General features: G+C 52.0%; 1 protein-coding gene across 2 annotated transcripts in view; it reads left to right on the forward strand.

The window, feature by feature from the left end:
* The window catches only part of MYBL2 (MYB proto-oncogene like 2), a 31,523-nt gene extending 7,550 nt beyond the window's left edge, over positions 1–23,973 (forward strand). The window contains exons 4-14 of one of the 2 annotated variants that reach the window (XM_040638333.1): positions 658–750; positions 958–1,178; positions 3,156–3,318; positions 8,680–8,967; positions 11,549–11,962; positions 14,244–14,383; positions 18,230–18,329; positions 19,774–19,887; positions 21,255–21,359; positions 22,682–22,831; positions 23,439–23,973. In XM_040638333.1, coding sequence (XP_040494267.1) covers positions 658–750; positions 958–1,178; positions 3,156–3,318; positions 8,680–8,967; positions 11,549–11,962; positions 14,244–14,383; positions 18,230–18,329; positions 19,774–19,887; positions 21,255–21,359; positions 22,682–22,831; positions 23,439–23,567 — 1,917 coding nt within the window. In that variant the 3' untranslated portion in view covers positions 23,568–23,973. The remainder of the gene's footprint in view (positions 1–657; positions 751–957; positions 1,179–3,155; positions 3,319–8,679; positions 8,968–11,548; positions 11,963–14,243; positions 14,384–18,229; positions 18,330–19,773; positions 19,888–21,254; positions 21,360–22,681; positions 22,832–23,438) is intronic. The other variant, XM_040638334.1, reaches the window with a different exon arrangement.
* Positions 23,974–25,177: the final 1,204 nt, after the last annotated feature.

The following is a 25,177-nucleotide window of genomic DNA, read 5'->3' on the forward strand; positions in this document are numbered from 1 at the left end:
CTCCACACAGCAGCCTTGGCAGGCCTGGTGGTCTTTAGGCTCTGTGCCATCTGGAGCATGTGACCAGTGGCACATTTGCATTTCTTCCCGCAAGAAATGCAAATAGTCTCAACAGCGAGACTGAAAGGAGGGGAAGCGATACTTTGGGCAGGCTTCTTGCCAAAGCCCCCCCAGAGCAGCTGGAGCCTCCTGGGGATGCAGGTCCCCCAGATCCCCCCCCCCCCAGGACTGCAGGTGCCTGGTAGGGAGGGGGCGTGGCAGGAGCTGCTATCTGCCTTATTTCTTGAGTCACTCGATGGCTCAGGGACCAAGTCAGCAGACCCTTCCTACCTCATTCCTCACCTTCCCTGCTTCTGTGAGATCTGAAACCTCAAAGGAAATAATGCTTTCCCAGAAGCAAGGAAGGATCTCTGACATACACCACAAACTTTTATAGGAATTTATGGCTCCTGATGGTGGCCTCCTTGTATTGTGGGGCAGGAGGAAGCTTCCCACAGGAAAAACACGTGTGTTCGGCCTGTGGGAGTGTAGCATGTGGTGGGGAAGGGAACAAGACAAAACCTGTCTGAGGTAGGCCTGGCCCATTCAACCCAGTGCTCAGCCAGTGTCCAAGGCTGCTGTCCTAGGAATCCTCACGGGTTCCTGTTCTCTTCCCAGAACCGCACCGACCAGCAGTGCCAGTACCGGTGGCTGAGGGTCTTGAATCCAGACCTCGTCAAGGGGCCATGGACCAAAGAGGAGGATCAAAAGGTAACTGTCGGCCAGTGCCTTGCACACAGTGGGCTTCACCCACCCCAGCGGATCAAGGGACGGTGAGGCTGTCCTGGGGGTGGGCAGGGGTGTCCAGCTGGCCCTCTCAGAAATGCGGTGAGATGAGACGTATGTGGAGGGAGGGTGCTGTGTTGGGGCGGTGAGGGAGGGGCGGGTGCCCCTAGCTTCACAGAGACCTTTTCCAAGGTCATCGAGCTGGTCAAGAAGTACGGCACGAAGCAGTGGACACTGATTGCCAAGCACCTGAAGGGCCGGCTGGGGAAGCAGTGCCGTGAGCGCTGGCACAACCACCTCAACCCCGAGGTGAAGAAGTCCTGCTGGACTGAGGAGGAGGACCGCATCATCTGTGAGGCCCACAAGGTGCTCGGCAACCGCTGGGCCGAGATTGCCAAGATGCTGCCAGGGAGGTGAGCTGCCAGCTGGGGGCCGGAGGCCGGGGGCCGGGATGTTCCCAGGAAGTGAGGGCATCCGTTGGGCTTTTGGGAGATGTTCCAAGAGTCAGTCCTATTTCTTTGCAGTTGTTCACTTTTCCCAGAGATGAATGAATCCTTCAGATTCTTGCCTAGGGGTGCCTGACCTGGCTATATAGGCAGTTCTGAATCAGGGCAGGGAGAAGGAGCCTGGGGGCCTCTCACTGTGTACAGATTTTCTTTTAGTCCCTGTTGGAGCTCTGTGCACCACACCTGCCCTCTGCCAGGGTTGCCTGGTCCCTTTTTCTAGAGAGTAAACCTCTCTTCTCCAGCCTGTGCGGTCAGGGCCAGGATCTAGACATCCAATCCACTGCTCTGTTTTCTACTCCTTGCTGTGCCTGGTCCCTCTAAGAGGCTCTTGGGGCTCTGGGGGAGCATTGGGAAGACTTGTCTCCATTCTTGCCAGAATCTTCCTCCAGGGTCAACTCCCCTCTCCTAAGTTGCTTATTGCTCCCCTAAGTGCTTTCCATCTTCTGGAAACTTACAAAAATCTCTTATTTGTGGCTGTTTTCTACCCTGTTCTCTTTGTCCTTGTGCATTTCCCTCTTATTCAGTTTTATTTTTAATCCTTTGTCATGACACTGTGGTCCTGCAGGGGAGAGGAGATAAAATGCCGGGTGCTGTATTTCCTCTTAAGTCTGGAATGGTCTAGTTTCAAAACTCAAACCTGAGTGTGTTATCCTTTTGGTGCTTCTCCTAGCGCTTGGGTGGCAGACCTGAATCTCTCTCTCCCGTGTGACCTGCCTGGCCTGGCTGATGCCACCAGCCTGGCCTTGATGCACTGTCACCCTTGCTTACACCGGGGCTTTAGCTCTGCCCTCCTCTCAGCCCTGCAGACATGGTGACGACGACTCTATACTTCTGTACTGCTCTGCTGCCACGCAGTCCTACAGCTACGTTGCTGTGGGCTTCCGTAGTCCTCGCCTCCTCTGTACTCCTCTACTCCTCTGCTGTCATTCGTGCTGCTTACGACTGTGCTGCCCTGTCCTGCATCACTTGGTTGCCGCCTGCCGCTTGCTGCTGTGTGCTGTATGCTACTCTGTGGCTTCTAAACTACCCCGGCTTCTCCACGCTTTGCATTTCTGTGCTACTGTACGGTGCTGTTTCCATACCGCTGTACGCTTTCCTCCTGCTCCGCTAGTCTGTCTGTCTCGGTCTGTTTTCTGTTCCTGTACTTCTCTACACTCCCATACTCTAGTACCCTGTGCCCCTGTAGCATTGTGCTGCTCTCTGCTCACACTACGACCTATGTCACCTCGGTTAATCTTCAGTCAGTGACGGAGTATGAAGTCGTCTCCTGACTCTCCAGATAAAGTCACTGAGGCTCAGAGTGACCCATAGCAGACCCTCTATGCCATCCAGCTCTGCCCTTTGTGGCCATTTGCGTCTGAGAGGAGGACCAGGCCTTGTGTTCAAGATCACTGTGAGCCTCAGAGTGGAGCTCAGCAGCCAGGGGTTTGCTTCTAGTTTCTGCAGGTGCAAAGTGAGCGGAAAAGGGAATGCGAGCTTCAAAAACATTTCAGCTGTATGATTTTACCATGGGCGGAATAAAACCTTTGCTTATTTTGCTGAGGTTAGTGGAAATATGTATAAATCGTTGAGAGCCAGAGACACATCTGACTTCATCTTAGAGCTAAGAGACCATAGAGTCACGGTGCCTGGGTGGCTCAGTTGACCGAGTGTCTGACTCTTGATCTCAGTTCAGGTCTTGATCTCTGGGTCGTGAGTTCAGGCCCCACGTTGGGCTCCACACTGGGCATGGAACCAACTTAAAAAAAAAGAGAGAGAGCGAGAGACCGGAGAGTCATCAGGTTGAACCCTTGTTTATAGAAGTGGGAACTCTGCTTAGGGAGGTTAGTGACATGCCTTGCGGCACAGCTGCTGAGTTGAAAGGCCTCCTCTTGGTCCCCGCAGGACGGACAATGCTGTGAAGAATCACTGGAACTCCACCATCAAAAGGAAGGTGGACATGGGTGGCTTCCTGAGTGAGTCCAAAGACTGCAAGCCCCCTGTGTACTTGCTGCTGGAGCTCGAGGACAAGGACGGCTGCCAGAGTGCCCACCCTGTGGAGGAGCAGGTGAGACGGCTGCCTGAGGCCGCCCAGCCCCAGGGCCCGGCTCTGGGTTTGTTGGGTTGCGTATTTATCCCAGATATCTCATTTAACACCCGTTCCTTCCTTTTCATCTTCGCCACAGCTGTCCGTGACTTCCTGCCACAGGGTGTCCTGTGGGCTGCATCTCCCTCACCAGAGCCTTTCCTTATCCCATAATTCTGCACAGACCTGACACTTGTCTGCCCGCAGGTGAAGGACGACATACAAGCTGACATACAAGATGGAGGATTGGGTGTAAGAGGTCCTAAGCCTCCTCTATCCTCGGCAACAGCTTCCTTCCTACCTGTTGCCTTTTTCAGGCTTTTCATACTAAAAACAGGCTTGCAATTAAAAAAAAAAAAGGTCATTTATTTATTTATTGAGGTATAATTCACATACAGTAAAACCCATGGCGTTTAGTGTACAGTTCTGAGTCATGACAAAAACATACTGTCCTGTAACCAAACCACATCGAGATACAGACATTTCCATCACCCCCCACGTTCCCTTGTCTTCCTTTATGTCCGCCCTTTTCCCTCATCCCAGGTACTCCCCTGCTTTCTGTTTATGATTTCATACAATTTTCTAAAAAATCATAGAAATGAAATTATATGGTATTACATTTGCAATTGTAAAGGTGTTAGCATCTCCCATCCCACACCCCAAAGCAAACTTTTTATTGATATTTTAAAACTATTTTTCTAATAATTTATTCTTTAAAAATAAAGATTTGGGGTGCCTGGCTGGCTCAGTCGGAGAGCATGCGACTCTTGATCTCAGGGTTGTGAGTTCGAGCCCCACACTGGGTGTAGGGATTATTAAAACAAACTTAAAAAAAAAAATTTAAGAGGTGCTTGGGTGGCTCAGGCGGTTAAGTATCTGCCTTCGGCTCAGGTCATGATCTCCGGGTCTTGGGATTGAGCCCTGCATGGGGCTCCCTGCTCTGTGGGGAGTCTGCTTCTCCCTCTGCCTCTGCCCCTCCCCCCGCTTGTGCTCTCACTTGCTCTCGCTCTCTCTCTCAAAACAAATACATTTTTAAAAATCTTTAAAAAAAAAATTGAAGGAAATGTGTCAAAGAATGAAGATTTGACGATGTGGAGTCAGAGGAGGTAACACACTTCCTCTGTGCCCTGTTCTAGTCTCTTCTGTGACTGTGAACTGGTGAATAATTTTTCACGCCCCCCTTCCCTTTCCTTCCTGGCTGCGTGGAACCTGTGAACCACTCCGGGCTGCGAGGCTCCACGGCCGCACTGCATCCTGTGTTTGCTTCTGTTTCTTGATTTCTCAACTTGAGAGCATATCTCTTGATTCCCTGGTAGGGAAAGATCTAGAATGAAAAGTAAATCGACTTCTTCCGGTCTGGACTCCCCACACATCCCCTAAGCAGAGGTGTCTACTTTTCACACTTTCTTGTGTATCTAAGTAACACGTTTTCCAGCCTTTTACTTCGGGTTGAAGAAGAAGCCTACGTTGCACACTGAGAAACAGTGGGCATCAGCAGGCACAAAGTCCCCTGTTAGGTTGAGGGGGACGTGGACACACCTTTCTCAGTCTCTGAAAATCCTCAGCTGAAAGTCAGGTTATTGACTTAGCTTTTGCCCCTGGCACATTGCGTCTGGAGCGCGGGCTGCGCTGGGCCAGAATGAGCCCTGGGGCCCAGTTAGCGTGTTATTTTCAGCCGTGTTTCATCTCCAGCATCATTTTCATGGTTCTTTTGTGCTGTTTATGTAATTATGTCTAATTTTTAAAATTAGAAACCAAACTTTAATGACCGTCCTTGTGGCTCAAATCGCTGCTCACGTGCTCAGTCATTTCTTTAGAAATTCCTAGAGATTGCTTGAGACACATTTCTTGAAAACCTTCTAATACATTTTGCTAGATTGCCTGCCAGAAAAGGTTTGCCTATTAATGTGCGTATGGGACCACCTCCTGGTCTCGCCACTCACTGGTCAGTGCTTGCAATTGTGATTCTTGTCCCTCTGCTTCAAAAGCAATGCATAGTCATTGTAAAGAGTTACAGGCGTTACAGAACTGAATATTGCGGAAGGCGGAGCCTGCTAATCTCAACTGCCCGTCAGAACCAATATGTCGTTTAATGTGTTTGCCAACATTTCTTACTAAGGGCAGTAAGTTTAAAATGAGATTATGTTGTAACTTACTGCCTTGCGGTTTCTTCTTAAATCTTTCCATGGTATTTTGTGCATACAGATCTTTACACCGTTCTTGAATCTGTCACCTCTTGTCATAACCTGCTGATGAACATCTGTCACCGTTTCTGTTAAGATGCTTCGGTGAACATCATCGCTCAAATTCTTTGTGCGTCTGCTTATTTTTTTTTTAATTTTAAAAAGATTTTATTTATTTATTTGACAGAGAGGTAGCGAGAGGGGGAACATAAGCAGGGGGAGTGGGAGAGGGAGAAGCAGGCTTCCCTCTGAGCAGGGAGCCCGATGCGGGGCTTGATCCCAGGACCCTGGGATCACGACCTGAACCGAAGGCAGATGCTTGATGACTGAGCCACCCGGGTGCCCCGTGCATGTACTTTTTGATGTGGGTTAATTTTACAGATGTGGCACGACTGGTCAAGTGGTCCAGACATGTGAAATTTTCATAAGCATCACCAAATTGCCACTCCAGGGGTGGTACCATTTTGTCCTGTCAGCAACGGATGGCCTTGCCTGCTGTCTCACATCGTTGTCACCACTGGCTGTGACTATATAAAAAATATCTTTGCCGGGGTGCCTCAGTCGTGAAGCGTCCGACTCTTGATTTCTGCTCAGGTCATGATCTCAGAGGCGTGATATCATGCCCTGAGTTGGTTCGGGGCTGCACACTGCAGGTGGAGCCTGCTTAGGATTCTCTCTCTCCGTATCTTAACAAAAACAAAAAAACCAAAAAACTTTGCCAATTTTATGAACAACAATGGACTATCATTTGGGTTTGATTTCCTTTTACTACTGGTGAGGTTGACCGTTTTTCTTTAGTTTATTGATTTGCCTTTGCCCTTTTTTTTTGTTTTTTTGTCATTCATAAACTTTTATTTATATATTAAGGATATTACCCCTTTATCATATAGTAACTCCTTTTTCCCAGCTTGCGAAACTTGGAGCTTCCTCATCCCTTCACTTCATAAAGGTGTAGTTTATAGAGAGTAAAATTCACCCTCTTAGTAGATAGTTCTGTGCATTTTGACAAGTGTCACCAACACCATGGTCAAGGTGGAGGACATTTCCAACACCCCCTAAAATTCCTAAGCCCCCAGCTGCTGGCGACCGCTTCTCTGTTTCCTTTCTGTAGTTTTATCTTAGTAAGGACGTCGTGTAAATGGAATCATACAATCTCTGCTCTTCTGTGACTGTTTTCTTTCACGTAGTTATTAACGCATTCAGATTCATCCACGTGACTGCGTCTGTCAGTGATTTGTTCCTTTTTACTGCTGAGTGATAGTCTGTTGTATGGGAGTACCATTCTTTATCTATTTACCAGCTGAGGGACGTTTCTAGCTATGTTTCCAAGTAAAGCTGCTATAAGCATCTGTGTACAGGATTTTCTGTGAACATAAGTTTTCATTTCTCTGGGGTAAACATCTGGGATTGGGATTGTTGGGTTGTATGGTAAGTGTATTCTGAATTCTAAATGAAATCACCAAGCCATTTTTCAACATGGCTGTTTCCGAAGCAGGATTCCCACATTCAGGCCTTTAAATAACGTTTATGGCATTCTTCCCCTTTCTCCGATTGTCGCAGTTACAAGTTTTCAATCAAATCTGTTCTTCTCTCCTTTTCTTCCTTTGCTTGGATGACAAACCATTTCCATCCTGTTCACTTGACAGTGATAGCAATAATAGCCGCGGTGTATGTTGGCACTGTTCGCATTGTTGCTGATCTCACCCCTGCCTGGTGAGCCTTAGGTCCTCATTTTATAGGCAAGAGAGCTGACCCACACACAGGTCACACAGCTTGCTCAAGGTCGCTTAGCAAAAATGTCCAAACTCTGGCTGAATCCAGAGCCCGTGTCCTCTCCCCGACGCCGTTGTGTCCCTCCTCATTGACACGGGGATCACACTCCTTGCCCTCCAGAAGGCCTTGTTGCTCACATGTGCCATTTTCAAGGCTATGCTGGGATCTGTAAGGTTAACATGTCAGCCTTAGTTTCAGGGTTCTGCCAGGGGAGCTATTGCCCCAAATGATTTTCATCTTTTTTTTTTTTTTTGGTCACAAAATTAGTATACATTCATTTTCCAAACAATATTAAGCATACAGAAAAGTCACAAGAATAGTACAAAGAACTCCCAGAATACTCTTTACTAGATTCATTAGTTTTTTTTTTTTAAGGAATTTTTTTTTTTTTTTTAATTTTTAAGGAATCTCTGTACCCAACATGGGGTTTGAACTCACAACCCTGAGATCAAGCGTTTCATGCTCCACTGACTGAGCCAGCTAGGGACCTCTAGATTCATTAGTTTTTAACATTTGCTGGATTTGCTTTGTTTTTCTGTATACAGGTACTATTTTTTTATCTGAGCCATTTGAGAGTTCGTTACATGCATTTGCCTCTCTATCCCTTAATACTGAGTCTGTGTTTCCTAAGTATAAGGGGCTTGGCTTACATACTTGTAGTATGCTTTTGTCCAGTTCAGGGATTTTAACACTGACTCAGGACTTCTAACAAATCTACAGTCTATACTTCCATTTTCCTGCCCACGATCCAGTCTAAGATTAGACTTAGTTGTTGTCTCTTTTCGTCTTCACTTATCTGAATAGTTCGTTAGCCTTTCTTAGCCTTTCATGATGCTGATACCTTTGAAGTATAGGATAATGCCAGTGATTTTGTAGATTCACTCTTTCTTTCTTTCTTTCTTTTCTTTCTTTCTTTCTTTCTTTCTCTCTCTCTCTTTTCTTTCTTTCTCTCTCTCTCTCTCTCTCTCCCCCTCTCTCCTCCCTTCCTTCCTCCCTTCCTTCCTTCCTTGTTCCATGCCTAGCGTGGAGCCTAGTGAACGGTCTGAACTCACAACCTGAATCAAGTTTCACAACCTGAAATCAAGACCTGAGCTGAGATCAAGAGTCGGATGCTTTACTGACTCAGCAACCCCGGCACCCCATCTGTCTCTCAATTTAGATTCATCCGAGTTTCCCTATTAGATCAGTTGTACATTTTTATTTTATTTAAATTTTTTATGTTAAGTAACCTCTGTGCCCGACGTGGGGCTCAAACTCAACAACTCTGAGATCAGAGTCGCACACTCTATAGACTGAGCCAGCCAGGTGCCCCAGGTTGTGCGTTTTTCGCTAGAATACTACACAGTGAATATCTCATAACCGGAACCACATGCCCTGTGTCCAACAGGGAAGTCTTATGACCAGCTGGCCCCCCGCGCTTCCTGCCATGAAGGAAGAGGAAAGCAGTGAGGAGGAGGCCATGGCAGCCACCACATCTAAGGAGCAGGGAGCTGTCCCTGCAGACCTGGATGGAGTGCGAACTCCGGAGCCCTTGGAGGACTTCCCGAAGCGTGAAGACCAGGAGGGCTCCTCGCCGGAAACCAGCCTGCCCTACAAGTGGGTGGTGGAGGCTGCAAACCTCCTCATCCCTGCCGTGGGGTCCAGCCTCTCGGAAGCCCTGGACTTGATCGAGTCGGTAATGTTGGTCACAGCACTTGACAGTGGGCCTAGAGCACCTGCCAACCAGGACTGCTTCTCTCGTGGGCGGGCATCCTTCTGTTCACTCCGTCATCCCGGCACGTCCCCTGAGCGGATGCTGAGTGCCCAGCTGGGAGCCAGGGCCTGGGGACCCAGATGGCTGCCACGCAGTCCCTGCCCTCCTGCTCTACAGTGCAGGTGGGGTGGGAGGGCTCCCCAGAGGAGGTGGCACTGCCCTGAGACCTCAGGGATGACGAGGGGAGGGCGTTTGAGGCCCGTAACAGTGCACGGGCGAGGATGGTGCTGGCGACACCGGATGTAGGACTGGGGCTGAAGTGCTGAGTGGGTTCTTGTAACTCCGGTAACGCTGCCCCTAAGGCCGCACTGGCTCTGGATTGTACCTCATGGGGGAGAGCTCGGTGGGGACTGCACCTCCTGATGTGACATCCCTGCTCCTCTCTGTGTCAGCCAGGCCTGCCGTGTGGAGTGGGTTTCAGGACGTGATGGGTGAGAGGCCTGGCAACTAGGCACGGCGGAGTTCAGTGGGAGGAGGCCCACACTCACCTTCCCACTTGGGCTTCCCCATCCTTGCTAAGAATAATGACGCTGTTTATTGAACATTTACTAAATGCCAGGTTCTGGGTTCAATATAGAATCCACACAGTATCCTGTGAGGTTTGTCCTTTCTCTGTGTTTGTAGATGAGATCGAGGCTCAGGGGGGTTAAGTCATGTCCCCACGGTCATACAGTGAGTAGGCTTGGGGGTCTCGGCCGTCCTGACCACCTCTGGCCTCCAGAGGCTGGGGCTTGGCCCGGCTGCAGGGTCTAGCTAAGCAGTCGTCACCGTCACAGCGGCAGGTGCTGTCACCCCTCCACTCCAAGAAACTTCGGGGGCACAAGAAGCAGGTCTCCTTGGTTTGTCAGTACGTTCAGTAAAGAACTCTGAGGCTGCCATGGGCAGTCCCCGATTCAGGCCCTAAGGGGGGAGTTAGATGAGCAGAGGACGTTCTCTGTGCCTGGCATGGTTGGCCTTTCACGGTGTTCCCTGCCTTCATCCTCAGACCATTCTGCATCTTCTTCCCTTGATAGATACAGAGAGGGGGAGAGGGGAGCTCAGTTTTGTTGAGCACCCAGTGTTTGCCAGACCGATGCTTAATTAGTTAACGACAGTAGCTGGCGTTTGAGTGCCCACCACGGGCCAGGCTCCTTACTTGCTACCTAACATGCATGCTCTGTTACAGCGTTTGTGGACACCCTGCCGTCTGGTCCTCCAGGCAGTGCTTGTAGGATATGCTTCTGGTCCATTAGACACCATCAGTCTGGGGCCTCCTCGAGGTTGGGGTTTGCTGCTGGAGCGTGGGCCTGAAGTCAGCCCTGCCCTGAGCTGGCCTCCATCCTTAGGAATGAACTGCCCACACTTCCGCGAGTCCCACGGACCAGGAGTCATCACGAGGATCTGGGTCTACTAAGGGCCAGACCTCCAGGGACCAAAGCTTCTGTCTCCAGGAGCCCTGTGGCTGGGTTGTAATTTATTGGGCAAAGGAAGGAAGACCTGGGTATGACTCAGAATTGCTTCCAGAAACTTAGGTGACCTCAGATTGCACCTTCTCTGGCCTGGAAATTAAGAAAGTAATGCTTGTCTGGCAGGTTCTTGTGGGACTGGAGGCAGTTTAGGTGAAGTGGCCAAGGAGGCATCCGTGACTGGCAGATACATGGAGCACAGCAGAAGACATTCTCCAAGAGTTTGGCTATGTAGATCAGGACCCTTAAACCCGGCCACACAGCCCCAGGCCTAAGACTTCACTTCTAGGAGTCTCTTTCAAGGAAGTCACCAAAAATGCAGGAAACGATTTGTATCCAAGATGTTCATGAAGATGTTATTTTTAATTTTTAAAAACTAGGGGAAAAAACAATATCCAACAGAAGAAGGGGATAGTTAAGTAACCGATACATTCATATGATCAAATATTTTGTAGTCATAAAACCTGTTATGAAAGTTGGAAAATTTTTCACATGAGAACTGATATGTAATAGTAAACATCTAACTCATAGGTAATAGAATTAGGCACTATTATTATTACTATAATTTTAAATGGAAAAACAGGATATAGAAATGATTTTTTTGTAAGGGTAGAAACACAGAATCCTAGCTATCGTTGAGGGACGTGTGTTAAGTGGTAAAATGAGAGAAGTGCATGAGGGCGGTAAATACTGACTTCAGGCAGAGGATGTGTATGAGGGGAGGTGCCTGGGGCTTCAGTGATTCAGTTTTATTTCCTAGGCTCCTCGATGGGTGTCTGAGTTTTCTTTCTTTGTGCTTTTTGTCGATCTTATGTACCGCTTTTTAAAAGTAACAGCAAGCATCCGTGCGCGCAGTAGGACTTCAGGTATGTTCGCAGATAGAGATACACAGATGTAGAAGAATCCTCAAGGAAACGCGAGAAAACGTTCACGGTGATGACTCTGGGGCTCTGGGTTCCTCCCTGGCGCTTGTGTATTGTCCTTTAATGATGAGTCTTCCTGTGTCGGCTGGGAACGCAGAGTGATTGCAGGGATTCCTAACCCCCCTCTCTGGGCAGGACCCTGATGCTTGGTGTGACCTGAGTAAATTTGACCTGCCCGAGGAGCCGTCCGCGGAGGGCAGCATCAGCAACAGCCCGGTGCAGCCGTCCCCGTCACAGCAGCAGCTGGCGCCGCCGCCCCGCCAGCCCGCTGCCCCGGTGCCCAGTGTGACCGAGTACCGCCTGGACGGCCACACCATCTCAGACCTGAGCCGGAGCAGTCGGGGCGAGCTGATCCCCATTTCCCCCAGCACTGAAGTGGGGGGCTTGGGCATCGGCACGCCGCCTTCGGTGCTCAAGCGACAGAAGAAGAGGCGTGTCGCCCTGTCCCCTGTCACGGAGAACAGTGCCAGCCTGTCCTTCCTGGACTCCTGTAACAGCCTCACCCCCAAGAGCACACCCGTCAAGACCCTGCCCTTCTCGCCCTCTCAGGTGTGTGGACCCCACCCCGACTGCTCACTGGGTTGGGTGCACAGACTCCCAGTGCCCGGTACAGGGCCTGGCACACAAGCACATGTCATCCCGCAAGTCCTCACTGAGCATCTGCCATGTATGAGGCCCTGTGCTAGGTGCTGGGGGCACAGAGGGGAGCAAAACCAGGCCTGGCTCTGCCCTCGGGAAGCTTATGCTCTGGTGGGAAGACCAGTTAATAGAAAAAGCTGCAAATGAATCTGACACCTGGTATGCAGAAGACTTACAGAGCCGTGAGGGCATCTCGTCTGGGGGGAAGGTGTCATCCTGGAAGCCTTCCATGAGGAGGAGGGAAGGCTTAGCCGGGGAATAGTAGGTGGTAACTGGGCAAAGAAGGGAAAGGACTCACTATTTGCTGTAAGAGTCTCTTTATTGCGCACCTGCTCGTAGCAGATTTGCCAGCCGTGGGGTGTAACGGTGAAGGGGACATAGCCCTGCCCTTGATGAGGGTAGTGAGTGCTGGGGGCACATTTGTAAGTACTTGAACAGAAGGTGGTGTGGAAAGTGCTGTGCTTGTTGGGAGCTTGTTGTGTCCTGGGTGCTGCTTCCTGGAGCTCTGTTTGTAATGAAAGTACTATTAGGGAGACCTGAGGAGGGGCTCTGTCTTCCCTACGTGTCGGGGAGGCATTCAGAGCTTCTGAGAGAGATGTTTGAGCTGGGTTTTGTCAGCCTGAACACAGGCATGGAGAGAAGGGAGCGTTCCATGAGTAGCAGAGTGCATGGTGTGAAGTCCAGAGCCAGGGTGGTGGGGAAGTCGGGGAATGGGGCAGGGGCTTTGGAGGGCTGTAGGTGTAAACGGGTATGTACTGCCCTGGGGGCTGAGGGGGTGGTGGGGCTATGGTAGGGTGGACCGGAAGGGCAGGTGAGAGGCAGACCCTGGAGTTCCCACTTCCCCAGACCCGAAGAGAGTGGACGGAGGCTTTGGGTCTCCCTATGTCTACCCCCTTCCCTGAGGATGTGGGAGAAAGAGAGGCCCAGAGGAGGCACGTTTCATGAGGCTCCTCCCACCATCTGTCCAGGGATCGAAGCCAGGCCCGTGTCGGGTGATGAGTGGTATTTTTTGCGAGAGACCTTGTGTAGTTGCTACAGGTGCATAATGAAGTACCGCCGACCAGGGGGCCTAAACTTCAGAAATTAATCTCATGGTTCTGGAGGCTGAGTTTAAGTTGGGCAGGGTCAGTTTTCTCGGAGCCTCTCATGTTTGTAGGTGGCTGGCTGACACCTCTGTGTGTCTTCACATGGTCTCCCTTTGTGTGTGTGTGTGTCTGTGCCCTAATCTCTTTTCTTTTATAATCTCTTACCTGCTTCTCGTAGAATCTTCTAAGGACACCAGCCATGTTGGATGATGGCCCATCCTATGACCATGTTTTACCTTAATCATCTCTTTGAAGGCTCTCTCTCCAAATACGTTCACATTCGGAGGTCTTGTGGGTTAGGGCTTCAACATAGGAATTTGGGAGGACACCACATAGCAGGCCCCAAGCAAGGGCAGCTGACAAGAGAAGGAGGATGGTGAGCTCCGAGCCACCCAACAAATAGCCCAGGGTGATGGGGACACTGCTCTGGGCTGTGGGCCCGAAGGCTGCTCGTGACCTTGAGCTACTGGGGGCACCTTCAGCGCAGAGAGGGGGAGGGTAGTGCCACAGACTTGGCTCAGATCTGGATTTGTGTCCCATCTCTAGAACTCAGCACAAGAACCTTTACCTCTTTAGTCTCAGCTTTCTTACCTGTAAAATGGGATGTCATAATGCCATCTACATCACAGAAGATCTGTGAAAACTACATGGAATTCTTGGTGTGAATGCTTAGTCCTGGTGTGAGGACCTGCTCTGCGTGTTCACGTTACCAGCACCATTGTCACTGTCCCCTGTCCACAGGTCGGGTGAGAGCTAGTGTTACTTCTGAAAAGGAGTTGCTCTCAAGACTGCCAGCTTCCTTTGCCCTGACAGCACGGTCGCAGTGCTGTGAGTGTGGGCATGGGGGATGGCCCTCCCCCAGCCTCGAAAAAGCCAGGGCTAGGGGCAGTGACAATCCCAGGGGTCTACATGAACCTAGGTAGTGGGTCCTGTCGATCTATCCTGGTCTTTATTTTCTGGTGCCTGGTGGGGGAGTGCTCCCAGGTCAGGAGGGAGACCTCTGTCAGAGAATAGCCATGGTGGGGGACGGGGGGTGGGGGGTCCAGGATCTTACCCCACCCCTGCAGGTTGTCATTTTGTCTTGTTTCCGTCTTCTTCCCTGGCAGTTTCTGAACTTCTGGAACAAACAGGACACACTGGAGCTGGAGAGCCCCTCACTGACGTCCACCCCGGTGTGCAGCCAGAAGGTGGTGGTCACCACACCCCTGCACCGGGATAAGACACCCCTGCACCAGAAACACGCAGCGTGAGTGCTGTGCCAACCCCTCCCTGCTGGCCCAAGAGCTTGGGCCTTGCCCTTCCCCAAGCCAGGATCAGGATCCCCTTTGGAAAAACACCCGAGACTTTCCAGAAGGCAGCCTCCTTCTGGCCACCACGCCTCTTTGTCTTTGTCAGGATTGTTTGGTGCTTCATCTTTGTTCCTCATTTTCAGTTTTTAATTTGATGGTTTTCTAATCAGGACTAGAGTCCCAACAGCTATGAAAATATGTGCCCTCTTGTGTAAGTTTCAAGTGCAAATCCACTGTGTTTGAGCAGCCTTAACATGAAGGACAGAAGTGCCCTGGTTCTCCCTGTCTCTGTGGTGCTCAGTCAGAGGAAGCCCATGCTGAGAGCTTACGAAGCTCCGTGTCTCACCTGTATAGGTTGCTTACCTGTGTGCTTGGGAAAGGCTTTCACGGAAGTGCACTTCATACGTCATCCTGACTCTGAATCCCAGGTGGAGACAGTGGCTTAACTACCCTGCGTATTACCTTTGCTGCAGGAGAAGCATTGCCATGTTATTTCCTGAGTAAGCGGTGTAATTCAGGAATCAGCTCAGAAATGTTAGCCCTTGTAATGATACCTAATTTCAGGAAAGCTTTATGAATCCCCTGGTCAGAGATCCGTCTCTCAACAGTTGACCTAGAGTTTAACAGATATGTTGCATGAGGAACGATTCTCTGTTCAAGCCAGAATTTTTCAAATCTAAGCCTTTAAGCAGATATGCTGGTGCCACAGAAGGCATTGATGGTGCTTTCTCCTCTTCCTTCTCGTCCTTGTTCCTAATCGGCGGCTGCTTTCCCAGCCTTTCTGGGTTTTTTCCATGTGAAGAAGTGTTTCCCCTGCTCCTCATTCCTCTATCAAGCTGTATTTCCACCTGGTAATATGTTCCTTCTTGCTGAAGGTCATCCTTTAACATTGTAGTTTGGGCCTGCTGGTGAATCTGGAAAGTTTGTATCTGAAAAGTTCCCTTAGTGTTTGAAAGGTAGTTTTGCTGGGTACAGAACTCAGGGTTGACAGGGTTTTCCTTTAAGCGTTAAGGATGTTGCTCTCCTGTCATCTGGCCTGTACTGTTTTATTACTGGTTTTGACCAAGCTGATTATGATGTGCCGTAATGGAAACACTTTAGCCCTTATATCTTCATATATTCTTTCTGGACCCCCCCCCCCCACGCAGCCCTCTTTAGGGACTCCACAATTACACACATATTAGACCATGTGGAGCTGTCCCACAGCTTACTGATGTTATTACTATTGTTTTCAGTTTTCTTTCTCTCTGTTTAGTTTTGGACGGTTTCTACTGCTCTGTCTTCAAGTGACTAATCTTTTCCTCTGCAGCATCTGGTCCCCGGTAATCCCATCCAGTGTGTGTTTGATCTTAGGCATTGTGGTTTCTGTCTCCAGATGTTCAACTGGATCTTGTAAAATACCCTCCATCTCAACTTTGCTGTCGAACGTACGAAGTATATGATAGCAACTGTCTTTATATACTTGTCTGTTGATTTTAGCTTGTGTATCAGTTCCAGGTCAGTTTCCAGGGATGGCCCTTCAGGGAGGGAGAGCCCTGCAGAATTCTGGGAAAAAGCAATTCCAGGCAGGTCAAACTGCAAACGCAAAGGACAGAAGGATGCTTTTTTTGTGTTGTAAAGAACAAAAAGAAGGCCACTAAGTTTGGAGTGAATCGGGTGTAGAGCATTGTTGGCGAGAAGTCAGGGGTCACCAGGGCTATGCGTCAGTGGGGATGGGCCGCGTGGAGCTGATAACACCCCTAAGATTTTACTGGTTCATAAAGCAAAGACCTTCCCTGGTTTTAAAGTTTGGTTATTTTCTGGGTTAGGTGGAGTGCTTTTTTGAGTTGTTCCCAGAGAGAAGGCTGTGAACGAGGAGGGTGTGGGGCCTGTGCCATCTGACGCCTGGGCTGTCTGTCTTCTATTTTTCAACAACAGGAGCTGCATCTAGAAGCCTGGAGGGAGAATAGCTGTAACCCCAAACCCTGGGTTCTGCTTTGTTTCTTAGGCGTTTATGTTGCGGAGAAATCTGATACCTAACCCACCGTTACTCCTTTGTAGCAAATCTTTTCTTTCTCTCTGGATCCTTGTAGCGCTTTGGTTTGGTTTTGGTTTTCGTGGGGTTATTTTTTTTTTTTTTTTTTTTTTTTTTTTTTTTTTTGGTTAATTCCTGAAATTTGCCAAGCTAGATGTAGGTGTGCTGTCTCTTTTATGAACTCCCACCACCCTGATTTTCGAACTCAAGACTCAAACTTTGAGCTAAGAAAATGCACTTTTTTTTCTTTTTTTAAAATTGTTTCTCTGGGGATTTGCCCCTTTACCTTCTACCTTTAGATCCTCCCTACACAGTCTTGTCGGTTGCTGTGTCTCTATCTTCACCTTCCTGGTCATTGTCTTAAGCCACTTGAACTCTGCGAGGACGCCGCAGGACTGTCTTCTGATTCACCAGTTTGCTCCTGCACTTTCCCCCCTGCTGAGGCCTCCAGCTTACAGAGTTGCAGTTTTTCATCTCAAGCAATCTTTTGTCTTTCTTTTTCAAGTTGGCCTCTCTTGGTGGATCTTGCACGCATGTATTCTCAGTTCTTGCAGAAACTGTGAATTAGGTTCTAGGGTTTTCTTGTGTTTATTGCAAAAGCTCCATGTCCCACAGAGATGTTTGATCCCGAGACTTCAATTCATCCCTTGGAGCTACAGTTTGAACCACGAGATGTTTACATTTGACCAGTACTTATCTCGTCATCCTTCATCTTTACTGGAGGGCGGGTCCTCTGTGTGTCCTGGGTGGGAGATAACAAGAATTTGGGAAGAGATTGAGTGGATCCCCGTCTAATCTCAATCCCGAGGAAGGAAATAAAGAATGGTCTGCCCTTGTTCCAGCCTTTTATCTCCCGTGGAATGGCTGGCAGGCTGGGGGAGGTGGCCGGAGTAGGGGCCCCAGCAGCTGTGTCCACCTTGGCCTCTGCTCCCGAGTTTCTGACTATCTGGGTGTTTCTCAACCTCCGACAGCCCCAGTAAGGCCTGGGAGTCAGCTGTGGTGGTATCTCTGGCTGACGGAGGTCATGTGGGCCTTGTGCAGTTGGAGAGATGGTTTGCCCACAGCCAGCTGGCAGTGTGTGTGTGTGGGGGGGGTCTCTTCTGGGCCTTCCCCACCAGGCTTCTCCATCACAGGCAGAAATCGCTCGCTGCTGGGGCCAGGGCTGATAGCTTTTTAATATCTCTGCTTGTGGACCAGACCCTTCCCATGTTTCTGTCTGCTAAAGCTTTCTCTCCACATTTGTATCCCCACCGTGATCATTTTGAGGGGACTCAGGAAGAGGGTACACTAAGCCCGTGTGTTGACTTCACCATCTCGCATCACGTGTCTTCCCTTTATAATGCCACTGCCACGTGCTCTCCATGTGGCACGCGCTCTCTGGAGAGAGCTTGGGGAAGGGACTTGGTCTTCCTGGATTCTTGCCTTGCTCCCCTGCCCTTCTCTTGCTGGGCCTGCAGTGTGGCTGTGGGCCTGCCCTGTTTATGAAAAGTCTGAGCAACATTCCCAAACGTTCTTCCACCTGGCTGGGGCTCCAAGGGCTTCTTAGACTATGTCCTGTTCTTTCCTGTTTTTGAGGCTGGCCAGTCCTCTAAGGCCCTGATGAAGACCCTTAGGGGTATAAATGTGGGTAGGGATGTGTCATGGGAAGAGACCATATGCCTGGGGCTTCCTTCTTGCTGCTGAGGCCAAAGGTCAGGTGGAAGGACGGTGGGAGTCATGGGCAGCCTGTGGCAGAGTGACAGGTGTCTGTCCCCTACCCCATTGCTCAGCCTCCTTCTCTGCCTGACAGGTTTGTAACCCCAGATCAGAAGTACTCCATGGACAACACTCCCCATACGCCAACCCCGTTCAAGAATGCCCTGGAGAAGTACGGACCACTAAAGCCCCTGGTATGTGGTGCAGCCAGGCGGGTGTGCACGGTGGGGTCTCTCAGATCCACGTAGCTATGTATGGCTCACAGAGCCCTTTCCCTCTGAGACCTCACGGACTCTCCCAGCAGCCCTGAGAAGTTGCAAATATCCTGATTTTACAAATGGGTGCTCCGAGGCTGAGTTACTTACCAATTCATCAGACCTTTCCTGAATACCTGCAACATGCTGGGTGGGCACTGGCTGGTGCTGGAGACGCGGTGGCATCCTGGTGAAGCTCAGGGTGGTGGGGTGCGGGTTGCATGAAACACTGGCGCCTGGAGAACTCAGCACTCCTAGTGTATCGTCCGTGCCGGGGAGAAGATGGGCAGATGCCGCGAACGAGAAGGACTGGCTCGGGTGCTGTGGCCAATGGCTTCTCACACTGACGGCTTTGGTCCGCTGCCAGTGCTTTCTGAAACACGGGAAAGCCAGCTTGTGGGTGAGCCTGAGGGGCCAGTGAGGAGGCACCTTCCTGGCAGTGGGCAGACCGCCCTTCTCCCCACTCCTCCCAGTGGGATGGTCGTACTCTTCCCCAGTGAAAACAGAAAGCTGGCACCGTGGGCTTTCTGAAACAGAGGCAGGTATTTTAGAAATGAGTTGAAGGTGAGAGAAAGGTTGTCAAGAAGCATTTGGCCTATAAACGGTCTGTGGCCTGCCTGCCCCCGCCTCCCGTCACCGCCACTGTGTGGGGTTCTCTTGCTGTGGTCTCTCCAGCCCTGGGATGGAGCGGATGAGCTGACGGAGTCCATGAGCCCAGTGAGGCACTAGTTAGCACCTCTCTGTCTAGTGCAGGTGGGGATATGGTTCCCAGACACTGAGATACTGGCATGCATTCCGGACAGGTTTGAGAGGGCACGTCTGACCTTGCCAACTAAAATTAAAGCATGTAGGGGCTTTTAGAGTGACTTCACAGGGTTGCCTTCCCCTGCAACTGCTGCTCTCTTCCTTCCCTTGTCAGTGCCGCCTGAAGCCAGAGAGGTCACCTGGAGCCCCACAGGCCCAAGAATGGGAAATGGAACCGAGTCCCCATTAGTGTGGAACAAAGGGGGTGAGGAGTTAGGGCTTGAAGGTGTCCAGGTTCTAACTCCACAGCTCTATAACCTTGGGCCAGGCGCTTGCTGTCTCTGAGCTTCCCATGTCTACCCTGTGGAAGATGACAGCTGTTGCACGGGGTTGTGTGAGGGTCGCTGTGGTGATGTGGGTATACTCCTGGCTCATGATGGGCCTCAGTGAGTTGAGGTCGGTGTCTGCTTGTCTATCCTGCGAGACAGGACAGTTAATGGTCATGAATGGGTGCGAGGTCAGCGTCAGCATCCTGGCCCCGGGCCTCCTTCCTGCATTGCCTAGGACAGCCAGGGTGTGGCTGGGTCCCAGAGCCTGGCTGTGGAGCCTCACATGGGCTGCCCCACCCCCCCACCCCCAGCCCCAGACCCCACACTTGGAGGAGGACTTGAAAGAGGTGCTGCGCTCGGAGGCCGGCATCGAGCTCATCATTGAGGACGAAGCGAGGCCTGAGAAGCAGAAGAGGAAGGCTGGGGTGAGTGGCCGGTGGGGCTGGAGATCCCCTTCCTACCAGGCTGGGCAGTTTGGGCCAAGGGAGGTGGAGCCGTGGGGAGGGGGTGAGTCTGGGAATAGCTGGTAAAAGTTGATCACTGGGGAAGGTGGAGCTGCAGCCCATGCCCTTTGTTCCTCAGAGTGGTTATCAACAAAACCCACCAAAGTGAGGCCCTGGTGCTGGGGACCCTCCCCTTATCTCTCTGAGCTAGGCCCTTCCTTTAGCAGCATTGTGTTGGGACCCTTCTCAAGTAGGCTCTGGGCTGGGTACAGTGGATAGGATGGCGATACAGACCCAGACGTGGTCACTCCCTCCTGGAGTCGAGGGTGCAGAGGCAGATGCTAGACAACACACCAGTGACTCTCTCGATGCACACAGCAGTCAGGGAGTAAGTAGAAAGGGACACAGAGGATTCCAAGGGAAGTCCTCAGATGACTTCAGCCACGCATCTGGGCTATGTGAGCCGGGTGGGGGACAGTTGGTTCAGGTGAGGTGGAGAGCTGGTGGGGACACTGGTCAGGGACACCTGGGTGCAGAGTGCAGGGCAGGGGTTGTCCCAAGCCAGCCCAGAAGCCACGCCCCTGCTGCACCACGTGTGTGGTTCCCTGAAAGCAGATGGATTTCATGTCCCCCTTTCTTGCAGATGCTTTCTTCTGAGGAGAGGTGGGAAGATGGGAATGTGCCAGATGGGTGTGTGGGGAAGGTGGGCATTCAGTCTGGGAGGGGCCCATGGGGCAAGGACCCCTGGGTGTGTAGGTTCAGAGAACTTGACCCAGGGCCCTCCCTGGCTTCTCCATGTCAGATGTTGGTTCTGAGCCATGGCAGTACCAATTTAGGACATACTGCTGGGTGTGTGGGGGGGGGTGAGTTAGTCCCAGAGCTCCTCCCTGGTATTGGTGCAGGGCTGGGTATTCTATAAGAGGCCTATGTCCCTCAGGTTTATGTGTCTGTGTTCCTCGTCTGCAGGTGGGTATTTGAGGTGTAACTTGGATGATTCTCTCCCAGGCCTGTTTAGGGGTGAGTTTAGCGTGGTAGAGGCCTGGGAGCTGTGCATGGTCCATCTGGGGATGAGGAGTGGGTCTCTGGGTGGAGGTGTTTGTGTCTTGGCCTCCCTGTGGTTGGATCTGGCAGGACGGTCTGTCCTGGGTGCTAAATCTGTGATGGGGCCAGGGTCTCCTGGTCTACCTGCGTTCCCCCCACCCCCATCCCAATCCTTGCCAGTCAGGGACCTGGCTCGAAGGCTCCACTGCATCAGGGTGTGGCTCTGTGACCAGGGTGGTTGGGGCAGGCAACCCCAAAAACTCGGGAATCCCAAACGTCTGCCTTATCTCCCTCCTCCCCATCCCTAGCTGCGGCGGAGCCCCATCAAGAAGGTCCGCAAGTCCCTGGCTCTTGACATCGTGGATGAGGATGTGAAGCTGGTGATGTCCACACTGCCCAAGGTGCTGTCCTTGGTAAGGGGTCTGAGAGAAAAACCACCCTGTCACCTGCTTGCCTTGCCCAGAACTGCAGAAGGCTCGTCTGGCCCAGGGAGGATGGAGTCTCCCTGGAGGCCCTCTGCCTTTAGAACCCTTTAGCTGTGAGGGGACCCTGGTGGGGGAGTGGTCTGGTGGTTCTCGGACTGGGCTCTGGGTGTCGGGCTTAGCTGTAAAGGGCTGATGGAGAAAGTGGGGCTGGGCACCCACCCCCCAGTTTCAATCAAGGCAGCTCTGCATGTGTCTTTCATAGAAGCATTTACTGCATTGCTAGAGTTGCATTGCTAGAACATGTTTGAAAACCATAAATCTGGGTCCCTGGCACCTTCTCTCATATTCTACTCATGGGGGTGATGAGAAGGTCGCTGATGTGCCTCGATGAGGCATAGCCAGGTGGTTGGGACACATCAGGCCTGGGAAGGGTGCTGTCTAGTTCCAGGCTGAGCTCAGGAAGGGGGCTGCTGCCTACACGGAGCCTGCCCTCAGAAAGCACACCACACTCGATCTCTGGCAGCCGACAGTGGGGTGCGTTGCCCAGTGGAAGGCAGCGAGAGGAGTGCCGGGGGGGGGGCGCGGGGGATGAGACAAACGGTTGCCTGATCAGATCCTGCAGATCTGGGGACTTAGGACTACTGCAGACATAGCCCTTACAGAGAAGCATCACTGGGCAGGGAGCCCCACAGGGCTGAGAACTTAGTACCATGCAGCCAGACCTGCAACAGGCATCGCCTTGGGTACGTGAAATACTTGCCAGACAGTCAAGCTGTGTGGTTAAGTAGTTTAGAACATGGGGTTGGGGGGGATGCTGGTGGAGTCCTGATGCTGGCCCTTGTTCTCTGGGATCTCTCAGTTGTCCCAAGTGTCAGGTTCTTGCCTACCAGAGCGCCTAGCCCAGCAGACTGTTAGGAGGGTAAAGGCGGAGCAGAGCAGGAAGGTGGGCTGGCCAGGGGTACTTGGTGCAGCTTGTGGGTACTGGTTGATGCTGGCATCTGTGACTGCTCGTGGAGATTTCTGGTCCCAGGAGAAACTAGAGCACCCCCACCCCTGCCTGAGACTGTGGCGGAGAAGCCAGCTCCATGGAAAAAGGACCGGCATTATTGGGCATCTATTAAGTGCCAGGCTCTGAAACAGGCACTTGACAGAGAAGTCCTCATCTGGAAGAGGACACTGAGGCTTAGAGAAGTTAATGTCCTGCCCAAGATCCAATAGCCCGGAGGTGGAGCTGCTGAGCTGTGACTGGTTTCCTCCCTTTCCCCCTCCCTCGTGGCAGAAGGGTGAGTCTGGCTCGGTTTTCCTTTCAGCCGACAAATGTCCTGTCAAGCTCCTCCAGCCTCACGGTGCCAGGCATCAAAGAGGACACCAGCCTCCTCAACGAGGGCTTCCTGCAGGCCAAGCCCGAGAAGCCGGTGGCAGCCCCGAAGCCCCGAAGCCACTTTCCAACACCTGCCCCTGTGAGTGCTGGCCACCAATGTGGTGTTACCCGTGGGGACTTGGCACAGGCTGTCGCCTCTGCCTGAATGCCCTTCTCAGGCTCTGTTTGCTTGATTAAGCTGACACTTCAGATCTCAGTCTGGACGCCACTCCTTTGGGGAGGGAGCCGTGTGCTGGAGAGCCCCCTCTCCACACGAGCCCCTCTTTTACGGCGTCGTCTCGCTTGTAATTAATCATTGTCTCTGTGTTTAGTTGCTTAGCACATGTCTGTCCTCAAGGGCAGGGGCTGCCCTGGCTGCTTGCACCTCACTGTCTGTATGAATTTCTTGCTGTTCCCTCCCACCCGCCTGCTTGGCTGTCACTTTTCCTCATGCGGAGGCTGGTGCCACATGGGCACGGCCATGTTGTCTGGTCCAGCCTCCTTGCTCTACATCTGAGGAAGCTCAGAAACAGGAGCAACCTCTCCAGGGCCACTGGGATGGTGGAGGGAGCACAAGAAGACTTGTGACTTCGAAAGGGAGGAGGGTCATAGACATGTCCCCCGTTTCTCCTGGCCATGCTCACAGCGTTTGCTGGGAGTGTGCATGCTGCCCCTGCCTGGATGGTAACTCTCTTGCCTCCTCCCAGATGACCAACGCCTGGAAGACGGTGGCCTGCGGGGGGACCAGGGACCAGCTCTTCATGCAAGAGAAAGCCCGGCAGCTCCTGGGCCGCTTGAAGCCCAGCCACACTTCTCGGACCCTCATCTTGTCCTGAGGGGCTTGGTGGTCACAAGCTCGTTATGTTTACAGGGGGCTGGAGGGACCGAGGTTGGCCTTTGAGTCTGAGAATCACACTCGGATGACCACATGCAGGGAGCCTTCTGCCACCAGCCCCTCCCCAGACTGCTCAGGTGGAGGCAGAGCAGGGCCACCCACTCTCTAGTCTCCAAGTTCAGCAGTGGCTGCGGGTGCTTCCTGGTGCTAACAGAACAAAGTCCTACCCCTGGGCCTGCCTGGTCCTCTCGCCAGTGCCACAGGGAGTCCCATTAGTTCTCCCAAGCCCTGGTCAGGTCTGGCCTCATCTCAGACCCCTGCTTAGAACAGGGGACGTGGCCAGTGTGCTCCTTCCCTCAACCTATTAGTACATTTTCTTGAAAAAAATAAAATTTCCTTTTTCCTTATGTTGTTGTAGACTCCACCTTTCTCCTGTCCCCTGCCTGTGGTTTCCTGGTCACTGGGTTGGTTCCCTGGTGACTGTCCTTGGGGCCTTGAGGGATCTGGAGATCTGGGCCCTCCTCCTCAGAGGACATCCTTGTCTGCACAGCCCAGGTCTGGGGCTCTGGACGCCTTCCCCCAAAGGGGCCCAGTGTACTGGGGGCAGTTTCCTCTGCACCCAGTGGCTGTCTCAAAGCTCTGAGGAGTCCTTGGCTGTTAGCAGGGAGGGGAAGGTGCATCGGGACCCTGCTTGGCCTTGCCATGGATGGCTGACGTGGCCTGCCATGAACCTAGCCCCCAGGTGAGACTGGTAAAAAAGGAGCGACCAGCAGCGGGGCAGAACTTCCTGACCACAGTGACCTTAACTTGCCAAGGCCATGGCAGCAGTTGGAGCCTGTGCTCTGGTCCACCCTGACCACGGTGCAATGGGCCCACTTGGCTAGAAGCTGGGGATTGAAGCAGGATGGGTGCCAAGTTTGAGAAGGTCTAGACTAGGGAGTGCGGTGTTCAGCAGTGGGGTTCATGGGATTTGGCATGTGGCCCTGCCTGGGGGCTGAGGTCTTAGTTCACCACGGGATGGGTACCTGCCTGGGACCCATCTCTAGACTCTTGCTTCAGTGCCTCTGGTTCCCAAGGGAGACTTGGGGACAGATCCTCTTGCTGGGGGGCCCCCTCTCTAAAGAGTTAGCACACCTGGGTCCTGACTGACACGCCCCTGCCCTGCTGAAGGTGCACATGGGGTCCTGTCAGCATGGCAGAGCCCTCCCCAGATGGCCCTCGACCCAGTCACACACAGTTGTACCCAGTTTGAGCCTTGGCTGAGTCCTGGTTCCTGCTGCAGAGCCAAGGCCTGGGAATGAGACTAGGGCTCCGCTCTGCCTCCTGCAGTTCTTGCAGCAGAGCCTGATGCTCCAGTCAGTTGCATAGCTGGGCCACACCTGCTATATGGCCCTGTGCATTTGCTGATTTCCTGGCTGGACTCCTGTCCTCTGTCCCCCACCCCAGCTCTCCCTTGATGACCTGCAGGGCCCAGGCTCCATCACGGACTGTTCCCTGCAGGGCTGTCAGCATTGATGGGTGACTCCAGTGAGAGTGGAGACCGGGGGATCTTCATCTCCGAGGTTCACAGGCGACCCAGTCTGTAGAACACCTACGTTAACATCAGACGCA

This window comes from Ursus maritimus, unplaced genomic scaffold (genome assembly GCF_017311325.1).
Source record: "Ursus maritimus isolate PB19 unplaced genomic scaffold, ASM1731132v1 scaffold_22, whole genome shotgun sequence".
In the NCBI taxonomy this organism is placed as follows: domain Eukaryota; kingdom Metazoa; phylum Chordata; class Mammalia; order Carnivora; family Ursidae; genus Ursus; species Ursus maritimus.